This window comes from Pelophylax lessonae (genome assembly GCF_965119305.1).
Source record: "Pelophylax lessonae genome assembly, chromosome: 13".
Taxonomy (NCBI): Eukaryota; Metazoa; Chordata; class Amphibia; order Anura; family Ranidae; genus Pelophylax; species Pelophylax lessonae.
Genome location: NC_138780.1, coordinates 67,285,860 through 67,297,648, shown reverse-complemented (window position 1 = coordinate 67,297,648; position 11,789 = coordinate 67,285,860). Strand labels below are relative to the sequence as shown.

General features: G+C 45.3%; 1 protein-coding gene across 1 annotated transcript in view; it reads right to left on the bottom strand.

Annotated features, from left to right (window-relative positions):
• Positions 1-223: 223 nt before the first annotated feature.
• Positions 224-11,789, bottom strand: part of DNAJC17 (DnaJ heat shock protein family (Hsp40) member C17) — a 61,010-nt gene continuing 49,444 nt past the window's right edge. The window contains exon 11 of the mRNA XM_082275770.1: positions 224-375. Within this exon, the coding sequence (XP_082131896.1) occupies positions 256-375 (120 nt within the window). The 3' untranslated portion in view covers positions 224-255. The remainder of the gene's footprint in view (positions 376-11,789) is intronic.

Here is an 11,789-nt window from a genome sequence, read left to right as displayed (position 1 = left end):
GGACACACATGTGCAGCAGCTGGGTGTTAAAGGCCCACCATTCCCGACACCGCATATATGCTTTACGCAGTCAGCAAGAGGTTAAAAAGCACAGATTCTTACTGGAAGTAGTTTTACTACAATCACACAAAGTTCACTCAATTACCATTTGAAAACCAATTAAAAAAAAAAAAAAAAAAAACACCACAAAACAAAAAAAAAATCATTTTAATTTAAAACTACAAAAAAGGGAAGATCTTAATTTGCTTTAACAATTTAGGAGTTGGCCTCTTCATCCTCACGCTGTAGTTGCTCTATCAGACGCTGACGTTCTGCTGCCTGTCTCATCTTCATTAAGACTAAACTTTCAAAATCTCTCTCTGATCGTACAGAATTCTGCAAAGAAATTAAATAATTCATTAACATGGTATACATTTTCATGAAAATTAAATAACTGGCAAAAGAAAAAAACGCATCAAATAAATATCGAGTGGCGGGTGTTTTGCACGGCAACTTAGTGGATGCTTACTTTCATGTTCAAATTTCACCTGAAAAATGGTAACTGGAACCTAGTTGGCAACTTTGAGCAACAACTACACTTTCTAAAATGTTTCATATAATCCAATTTACTTTTGTAAATTTATAGAGCGACACAATGCACCACATAATCTAGCCCTAAACAAAAATGACTCTGGATTCGCATCTGTCATCCAATAAGGAATTGATCAAACTTATCCAGAGAAAAAAAAAAAAAAAAAGCTGTGAAGTCCTCTAAAAGTCTATTCAGTTTCTTACCAAGAATGAAAAGAAAGGAGACACTTATTTTTGTGCAGTAAAGCATTATATTGTAAATGCTTGGAAATCCGTAACATTAAACTAACTTAATTGGTACCATGATAAATGAAAAAATGAGAAGGAGGAGGAGGGGGTTCTCCACTTCTAATCCATTTTTATCTACCATCCTCTTCAGGCCCACCACTTTTTATTATTGGTGCTTGTATAGCACAATCTATTTATGCAGTGCTTTACATGTATAGTAAACATTCACATCAGTCCCTGCCCTCAAGAAGCTTACAATCTAAGGTTCCTAACTCACATTCACACACTCACACACACACACACACACACACACACACACACACACACACACACACACACACACACACACACACACACACACACACACACACACACACACATACTAGGGCCAATTTAGACAGGAGCCAATGAACCCATCATCAGGTCTTGTGGAGTGTGGGAGGAAACCCACACAGGCACAGAGAGAACATGCAAACACCATGCAGGAGGTTGAGATTCTAACCAACAACTTTTTCAGTCTCACTCTCTCTCCCTCATTTATCATGCTCTCCTAAAAAATAAAGTTTGGCCACCTTACAAAGAAAATGGACACTGGACGCATATATATATATATAAATAAAATGTAAGGTTATGTTTCACTTGTGTTCAAAAAAAAGATTCTATGGCATCTAGGGGCTTCATGGAGCAGCTGTGTGTGGCTCTGACATGAATGAAGTATCCCAAGACATTTCATTTGGGAATCTAAAACCGCCTTAAGATCTGTACAAAAAGTCAAAAGGAGACAAGTGCACGGCCACCCTCACATAATATAGTTTTTATTGAAGACATAAAACAAAACTTTAATATTTGATGCACTCACATGATCATAGATGGTACATGGCATGTACAGTAGCAGATTCTCTTCTTCTCTCCTGGATGACCCCTTCAAGCTGTACAGAGCTTGATCGCTGCTCCTAACACACCCGATGGCGGGACCAAAGTCCTCCTAGCGGAGGCTCCGGCGCTCTCGGCCAAGTGTGCCTGCGTTCGGACCAGCCAACACAGTCCCCACTGCGCATGGATGCCACGGCCCTGCCGGAAGACTGGATAGGGAGAGAAGAACAGAGCAACAGTACACACCCACGTCGGTTGCTATTGCTATGCTTTTCATAGGCAGTGCCTCCTTCCTCGGGTCACGCCCACACAAATACCCAACCTAATTTTATCTGCAATAACCCCCTCCTATGGCCCTCTTCTAAAAAGGGGCCATACCAGGAAAGGTTCAATCACATTAGGAACAGTGTAGAAAGGCTAAAAAGCAATCTTAATGGAAATCAAGAATACATTAAATAATCATTCAATATTTATTTTTTAAATGTGTTAATTCATTATTATATAAAGACCATTTAAAAAAAACTAAGATTAAAATTGATTCTTATTTTAAAATGATTTTAGCCTTTCTACACTGTTCCTAATGTGATTGAACCTTTCCTGGTATGGCCCCTTTAAGAAGAGGGGCATAGGAGGGGTTATTGCAGATAAAATTAGGTTGGGTATCAGTGTGGGCATGACCCGAGGAAGGAGGCACTGCCTATGAAAAGCATAGCAATAGCAACCGACGTGGGTGTGTACTGTTGCTCTGTTCTTCTCTCCCTACCATCCAGTCTTCCAGCAGGGCCGTGGTGTCCATGCACAGTGGCGACTGTGCTGGCTGGTCCGGGCGCAGCCGCACTTGGCCGAGAACACCGGAGCCTCGGCTAGGAGGACTTGGGTCCCGCCCTTGGGTGTGTTAGGAGCAGCGATCAAGCTCTGTACAAATTGAAGGGGTCATCCAGGAGAAAAGGTAATCAGCTACTGTACATGCCCTGTACCATCTGGGATCATGCAAATGCATCAACTATTAAAGTTTTGTTTTAGGTCTTCAATATAAACTAGATTAGGCGAGGGCGGCCTTGCGCTTTTGTCTCCTTTTGACTTTTTGTACAGATCCTTTGTCTGCCACTCAGTGGAATCAAGGAGAGCTGCAAGGAACTGGCATTAGAAGTCTATTTATTTTCCAAAAACGACTATCTACCAGCCAGCATTGAAGTGTGCCTTTGGTCAGCGCATGAAAAATCTTTATGTCATTTTTATTTAAGATCTAGAACTTGATTTATGAGATGAATGAGGAAAGCAGCCACATTAGAGATGGAGACATCAGGGGCACCAAGAGACATACCAAGTCACTGAAAACATATCAGGGGAAAAAAAAGCAGAGTTAGCACAGAAAGGGGGGGGGGGGGGGAAGCGCAAAGATGGACAGAGAAGCCATATAAAGAGATTTATCTAAGAACAAGTGTATTGAGGAGAAAATTGGTAAAACATCTGCCGGGGAAGAATGTGGAAGAGAGAAAAAGAAAAAGAGAAAGAAAAAGAAAGAAAAGAGAAAAAGAAAGAGAAAGAAAAACAGAGAGAGAGAAAGAGGAAAAAAAGCAAAAAAAGAGTAAGGGAAAAAAAAAAAAAAAAAAGAGAACGAAAAAAGAATCACATAGATCAGAGTAACTTTAAAAAAAGGTCAAAAGCGAAAGGGAAAATTAATACAGAGGAGCAAAGATGAGAGGGAACTACTGCATGCTCCCTGGAGGTATGCTAAATATCTAAAACTAATAATCGTTTTTTTACAATATACAGCATTGTGCAAAAGTTTTAGGCAGGTCTGAAAAGGTCTGTAAATTAAGTAAATCCAAATCACTAATTGGTGTGACTACCTTTTGCCTTTTACATTCAGCAGGAAGGTTGTTCTTGGAGAACTAACCACAGATCTACAGTGAATGTAGGCTGCTCAAAATCTTTGCCTTTACATACAATCCCAGACAGGCTCAATTATGTTGAGACCAAGCCTCCATGGGGGCCAAACCATAATTTCCAGCACATCTGGTTATTCTTTACACTGAAGATAATTCCAAATGACATTGGCTGTATGTCTGGGTTTGTTGTCCTGCTGCCAAAAAAAATTTGGGGTCAATCACGTGCCTTCCTGATAGTATGGAATGATGGATAAATATCTGCCTGTATTTTTTTGTACTGAGGACACCATTGATCCTGACCAAATAGGGTCTGGGATTAAAAGTACCATTTCAGTCTTTGCAGATGACACCAAACATCGCAGTGGAATAACTTCCTTACAGGAGGTCTCCAACTTACAAGCTGAACTCAATGCACTGTTTCGTTGGGCAAATATGTGGCAAATTAGGTTTAATGTTGATAAATGTAAAGGTATGCACTTGGGGGGCTAAGAATATGCATGCACCATAAATAGTAGGGGGGGGGGGGAGTAGAACTGGGGGAATCCATAGAGAAGGAAAGCTGTTCTGGTAGATCCTAGGCTTAATACCATGCAATGCCAAGCTGCGGTTTCCAAAGCAAAGTCCTTGCTTGTTTTAACAGAGGCATGGACCCAGAGAGAGTGGTATAATTTTGCCCCTGTACAAATCATTAGTAAAATCTCATCTGGAATTTGAAGTTCAGTTTTGGGCACCAGTTCTTAAAAAGGATATTGGGGAACTGGAGAAAGTGCAGAGAAGGGCAACCAAACTGATAAGAGGCATGGAGGAGCTCAGCTATGAGGAAGGATTAGGAGGAACTGAATTTATGCTCTCTCAAGAAGAGGAGATTAAGGGGGGATATGATCAACATGTATAAATACATAAGGGGTCTGTATAGTGAACTTGGTGTTGAGTTGTTCACTTTAAGGTCAACACAGAGGACAAGGGGGCACTCTTTACGTCTAGAGGAAAAATGGATTTTTGTAAGATCTTACCGTAAAATCCTTTTCTCTTAAGCTCATTGACAGACGTAGTCTTCTTGATTCTCAAGAGCTGGGTTATGTTGTCTCCGCAGGAGTAGGACTAGGCAGAAAGACAAAACGTTCTGGCTCCACCTTAGGGGCAGTCCCTGAGGGTATATCCTCCCTCTCTCTGCTACAGGGAATCAGTTCTGTTCTAAAGCAGTAACAGAGAATTTAACCCAACCCAACTCAATGATAGAGGGGCGGGTACTACGTCTGTCAATGAGCTTAAGAGAAAAGGATTTTACGGTAAGATCTTACAAAAATCCATTTTTCTCTATCGCTCATTGACAGACGTAGTCTTCTTGATTCTCAAGAGCTGGGACATCCAGAAGCAGTGCCACAAATGAGGGGTGGGATTGACAAAAATCAAATCCAATCTAGAAGGCCCAACCGGTGCCAAACTAGAAGTTTTAAAGGCTCATTATAAACAAAGAATGAGACTCAAAAGAAAAATTTCCAACGGAAAAAAACCCTCGAGGCAGACCACTGGTCTCCTCAAATGGCGGCCTGCAAAACCTTGCGGCCAAACACGGCATCAGATGATGCCATTACATCAACTTTATAATGTTTTGTAAAGGTATGCACCGACGACCAGGTAGCCGCCTTGCACACCTGGACCACTGACGCCTGATGGCGAAAGGCCCATGACGCACTAAGCGCCCGAGTGGAGTGCGCCTTAACAGGGAACGGGGGCTCCCGACCCTTAATAGAATAAGCCTGTACCACCGTCTGTCTGATCCATTTGGAAATGGTCACGGCAGATGCAGGCAACCCCTTTTTGGGTCCATCCGGGATCACAAAAAGTGAATCCGTCTTGCGAAACGAGTCTGTCGTTTTTAAGTATACCCTGATCGCCCCGGACCACATCCAAGGAGTGTAAAGCAAACTCCCGAGGATGACTGGGCTTAGGACACAGGGAAGGTAATACAATTTCTTCATTCAGATGAAATTCTGAAACCACTTTTGGTAGGAAGGATGGATTCGGACGAAGAACCACCTTATCTCTATGAACCACCAGATATGGGGAACGACAAGATAATGCGGCCAGTTCTGACACCCTGCGTGCAGAAGTAATAGCCACCAAGAAGGCCACCTTCTGGGACAACGTAGGTAGAGGAATCTCCCTAATATCCTCAAAGGGAGGTTTCTGAAGAACCGACAATACTAAATTAAGATCCCAGGGTGGTAATGGCACGCGCACTGGCGGAGCCAGATGTCGCACCCCCTGCATGAAATTCCGCACCAAGGAATGAGTAGCCAAAGGCTTCTGAAAGAAGATAGCTAATGCTGAGACCTGACCCTTGATAGTACTCAAGGCCAGTTTCTGCTCAACCCCTTGTTGCAGAAAAGCTAACCCCAAAGGTTCACACCATGCAATGTAGGACTTCCATGTGCGATGATAAATCTTTCTGGAAGTCGCTTTCCTTGCTTCAACTAGAGTAGGAATAACTGAAGCTGACAATCCCTTGTCCTTCAGCACCTGGGTCTCAATAGCCAGGCCGTTAAAGCCAGCGATCGTAAAGCAGGATGGAAGATCGGTCCCTGAGACAGTAGGTCCTCCCTGAGAGGAAGTCTCCACGGAACGTCCGCCACCAGTCTGACCACGTCGGCGTACCAAGCTCGACGAGGCCAGTCCGGAGCTACCAGAATTACTGGAATTCCTTCCTCCTCTATCCTGCAAAGAAGTCTTGGCAGTAACGCGAGAGGAAAGGCATACATTAGCTGGTATTGCCCCCACGGGGCGATCAGTGCGTCTGCGGTCTCTGCTAGAGGATCGCGGGAGCGAGCCACGAATCTCTGTACTTTCCTGTTGAATCGTGATGCCAACAGATCCACATCCGGGGTGCCCCACCGTAGGCACAACTGGTGGAAAACTTCTGGATGGAGGGACCATTCCCCCTGATCCAGAGTCTGACGGCTGAGATAATCTGCCTGCCAATTCTCCACCCCCGGAATGAACACCGCAGAGATAGCTGGAACAAATCGTTCCGCCCAGCGAAGAATGCAAGCCACTTCTTTGGCCGCTCGGACACTCTTGGTGCCCCCCTGGTGATTGACATAAGCCACGGCCGTGGCATTGTCCGACTGGATCCGAACCGGGCTGCCCTGGAGCTGCTCGGTCCAGTGAATCAGACAAAGTCTGATCGCTCTCAGTTCCAATACATTTATCGGCCACCTGGATTCTTCCAGGGACCAAAGTCCCTGGACAGATAACTGACCGAGAATTCCTCCCCATCCGGATAGACTGGCATCCGTGGTCACTATCGTCCAATATATTGGCAGAAATGACTTTCCCTGGCTGAGCATCGGAGACCGAAGCCACCAGACCAGAGACTCTCTGGTCTGTTTGCTCAATCGGATCTGATTGTCCAGGGATTCCGGATTCCGATTCCATCTGAGAAGAATCTCTTGCTGAAGAATTCGGGTATGGGACTGGGCAAATGGGACTGCTTCGAAGGAAGCCACCATCAACCCCAGAACCCTCATGCAAGTTCGAAGAGAAGACCAGCTGTTGGATAGTAACAACTGGACTGCTAATTGAATCTTCCGGAGTTTCCCTACCGGAAGAAAAACTCTTGTCCTGACTGTGTCTAGAATTAGACCCAGATATTCGAGCCTCTGGGTGGGAACCAGAAATGACTTTTGCTGGTTCACCAGCCACCCAAATTCCTGTAAAGAAATCATAGTAATTTCTATGTTTTGTAGCAAGGTCTGAGGAGACTCTGCATGAAGCAGAAGATCGTCTAGGTAACCAAGAATCGATATGCCTCTTTGGCGCAGTAGTGCCAACATTGGGGCCAACACCTTCGTGAAGACCCGAGGAGCCGTGGCGAGACCGAAAGGTAACGCCACAAACTGATAGTGGTTCTCTTCTACGGAAAAGCGTAGAAACCGCTGATGTCCTGCGAAAATGGGAATGTGAAGATATGCGTCCTTGATGTCTATGGACGCTAGGACATCCCCTGGATGCAGGAAGGCTGCTACTGTGCGAATGGACTCCATTCTGAATTTTCTTATGTTGACAAAAGAATTGAGTGCCCTTAAGTCCAGAATTGGACGCACTTTGCCCTCTTTCCTGGGTATTGTAAATAGGTTCGAATAAAACCCCTGAAAACGTTCTGTCCAAGGAACGTGGACTACCACTCCTTGTTGTAGTAAATCCGTGACTGCTCTCCGCAGATCTTCTACACGATCCGGGGATAGTCGAATATTGGAAGGGAAGAATCGCGCCGGTGGGAGAGATCGAAACTCGATCTTGTACCCTGACCTTATGACTTCGCTAACCCACTTGTCCGGGATTCTGGAAAGCCATGGATCCGGGAACCGGCGAAGACGTCCCCCCACCCCAGTTATGGGTGGGGGCGCACCTTCAGGCTTTGGACGATTTATCTTCAGGTCTGCAGGGGGCGGGCTTTTGCTTGCCCGACCAACGTCCCCTGAAGCCTCCTGAAGGAGCTTTGGAGGACTTAATTTTTTCACCCGCGGGACGAAAAAAACCTCTTGTGAGCAGAAAAAGAAGGCCCTCGTTTTTGACGAGTTCCTTTACCTTTAACATTTTGCGGTAAAAAAGGTGCTCTTTCCACCTGTGAGATCCTTAATGATCTCATCTAAGTTGGCTCCAAATAGACGCTCTCCTAAAAAGGGGATATTAGCCAATGCTTTTTTGGAACCTTGGTCGGCTAACCAACCTTTTAGCCACAGTGTACGCCTGAGAACCACCGCTGAGACTGATGCTCGCGCCAATAATGGAGTGGCGTCTAACGCCGCATCACACACAAACTGTAACCCCTGTATCATTTGTCCCAACAAATCTGATACCGCCTGAGGGACCTCTTCTAAGTCCCGGCGCAACCACTTGGTCCATTCAGTTACAGCCTGCGAAACCAGACCAATAGCAATTATTGGTCTGAAAGCTGATCCAATCAAGGTAAACATGGTGCGAGACATGGCTTCTATCTTGCGATCCACTGGATCTTTAAAAGACGGAGCGTCTTCTAGAGGAATAACCGTGGCTTTATTCAATCTAGCAATTGGTGAATCCACCACAGGTGGTTCTGTCCATTTCTTAATGAGGGTTTCCTCAAACGGATAACGCCTGTTAATGCGTTTAGAAATAGTAGAAGTGCGTTTTGGCAGACTCCATTCTTCTTTGATTGGATTGCCAAAACATTTGGGCAATGGAAAAACCTTCGCCACTTTGATGCGTTTTTTAGTCCCAAAAGGGATTTCAGTTTCAGCTATTTCCGACGGAATACCCTGTAATCTTAAGGTTTCTTGAACAGATACAATGAGTGCGTTTACCAACGCTTCCTCTTTGGCTATGGCTGATGCCGAAACATCCTCCTCACTGTCTGAAGAGACAGTACACGAGACACCAATCCCAGATGAGGTGCCTGCAACTGCAGAAATAGGCTCAGAGTCTGAATCCGAGGTTTCAGATAATAAGGGGTTAGGCGGGGGTCGCTTTCTTGCGCCCTGTCCCTGACAAGCCACTTCCACCCGGGACACAAAAGTTTCCATAATAGCTGACAATGATTCAATCGTCAGTGGGGTGCTGGAGGATCCTGCAGACCCCTCGAGGGGATCCGGAGGAGATACATGAGTGGCAGGGTCCATGTTAATTCAGGACACCTTTGCCAGAAAAAACAAAAAAACTTTCTTTTTTTTTTATGTCTCTCCCCCTAGCGCAATAGCGCCCCTCAGAGTACCTGCTTCTCGATCCCCACAGAGAGAGAGAGAGGGACCCCCAAGGCTCACCAACCGATGCAGTGAAGTTTCCAACCAACTGCAGTCAGCGTCTGTCTTTTACAGACTGGAAGGAGCTGTTGCTTTTTCCCGGGTAGAAGGACGTGGCTCCGCCCCCTGTGTACGCCTTCCGGCGTTCCCAGCTCTCCACGAGGTAGCTGGGCTCATGAAACATGGCCGCCCCCATACAAGAGACATTAGACTCCAAAAACATGGCGGCCGGCGTGACCTGAGGACATACATGCACCTGGTCTACGGCAAAATGGCGGCGGACCGCCGAATCGTTTTTCCCAGCACATCCACCTGCATCTCTGCTAGGTGGCGATTTATTGATCTACAGGAGATACACTACAAATAAGGTAGGATTATACCTCCTATGTCTGCTGTAATGCTACAGTCTGCTGGGTGGAGTGTTAGCTCTCAAACCAAGTCCACTTCCCACAAACACATACTGTATTTACAAGGGGGACTTTTAGTGTCAGATATATACTGACCATGTATGGAGGGGCCCATAATTCATACTGCCTCATAACGAGGAAAGAAAAAAGGGAACGTTTACTCACCATACCGAACCGACAGGCACCCTCTCTTCACAATACCCTCTCCACTGGGGTGGGGGGTTGTGGACCACTCCGGACGCCTCGACTCTCTGGTTCCTGGCGTCCAAGCGAGACTTTTAACTCGCAAGGTCAGTCCCTCCACTGGGACTCCGTCGCGGCCGACCCAGCGCGGAGCTCTGGTCTGCACGCGCTCGTAGGCAGAAACCGGGGTGACCACTGGATCTCAACATCCAGCCCGTCGCCCGGCCCCGCATACTTACTTGAATGTGTCGCGGCCGACCAAGCGCAATGCAATGGTCTGCGCGCGCTCGTAGGCCGGCTGGGGTGACCACTAGTGTCGCCCAGTCCGGCGTTTTTGCTTGAAGATCTCACAGGAAAAAAACACTGGAGAAAAACTACCTAAAAAATGTTTTTTCTAAAGAAAAAAATCTTGCCAGGACCAAAAAGATCCCAGCAAGGAACTTGGGTCCTTACTCCTGACTAGACAGAAAAAAACTGATTCCCTGTAGCAGAGAGAGGGAGGATATACCCTCAGGGACTGCCCCTAAGGTGGAGCCAGAACGTTTTGTCTTTCTGCCTAGTCCTACTCCTGCGGAGACAACATAACCCAGCTCTTGAGAATCAAGAAGACTACGTCTGTCAATGAGCGATAGAGAAAACAGATTTCGTCTCCAAATACGGAAAGGTTTCTTCACAGTAAGAGCTGTAGAATTGTGGAATAGACTTCCCTTCAGAGGTGGTTCTGGTCAGCTCACTAGATTGCTTTAAAAAAGGCCTGGATTCTTTCCAAGGTGAACATAATATAAGTGGGTACTAATATTTATAGGTAAAGTTGATTGAGTTGGAATTGGATCATGCTTTGCTGGGTTTTTCACCTTCCTCTGGATCAACTGCAGGTATAGGATTGTGTATATGGAATTCTATGGTTGGGTTTTCTTTACTGTTTTTTGTTTTTTATTGGTTGAGCCAGATGGACTTGTGTCTTTTTTCAACCTAACTATGTAAATCTCCAATTCCATTTGCAGAAATGCAGCCATAAGCTTCCAAGAACATGCACCATGCTTCACTGTTTCCTGCAGACACACATTGTACAACTTTCCAGTCCTTCGGTAAACAAATGGCCTCCTTCTACAGCCAAACATTTTAAATTTTGAGTTGCTTATCCTTGTTTTTATGTCAGAGGTATGGCTTTCTGCTGCAATTCATTCATGAATACCACTTCTAGACAGACTTCTCTGGACAGAAGACAGGTGTGCCTCGGTCCCACTGGTTTCTGCCAGTTCTGTGCTGATGGCACTGCTGGACATCTTCTGATGTTGAAGGGAAGGAAGCATTATTTGGCTTTCATCTGCTGTATTAGGTTTTCTTGGCTGACCACTGTCTATGGTCCTTAACATTGCTTGTTTCATTGTGCTTCTTCAAAAGAGCATGAACAGCAGATCTTAAAACCCCAGTCTGCTTTAAAATCTTTGCCTGGGAGAGACCTTGGTCATGTAGTACAACTATCCGTATATTGTTGTTGTGCTTAGTCTTGCCATGTATGACCTAGGACATGAAACGTTCTTCCACAACCCCACCTTAGTAGTGTTTGGCTATTCCTCACCCAGTTTGAAGCCTTCTACACAGCTGTTTGTTTCAGTTAATAACTGTCAACCTACACATGAAATTGATGATCATTGGCACCTGCTTGGTATAATTGGTTAGTCATACACCCGATTGTAATCCTACAAAATCCCTGAATTTGTGCAAGTACACAAAGTGTGCAAGTGTAATAATGGATGCTGGTTTGAAGCTAAGGGTTAGTCACACCACATATTTGATTTAGATTTTTCTTCAGTACATCTGTCACCGCAAGTACACACAGGAGACAACTGTTT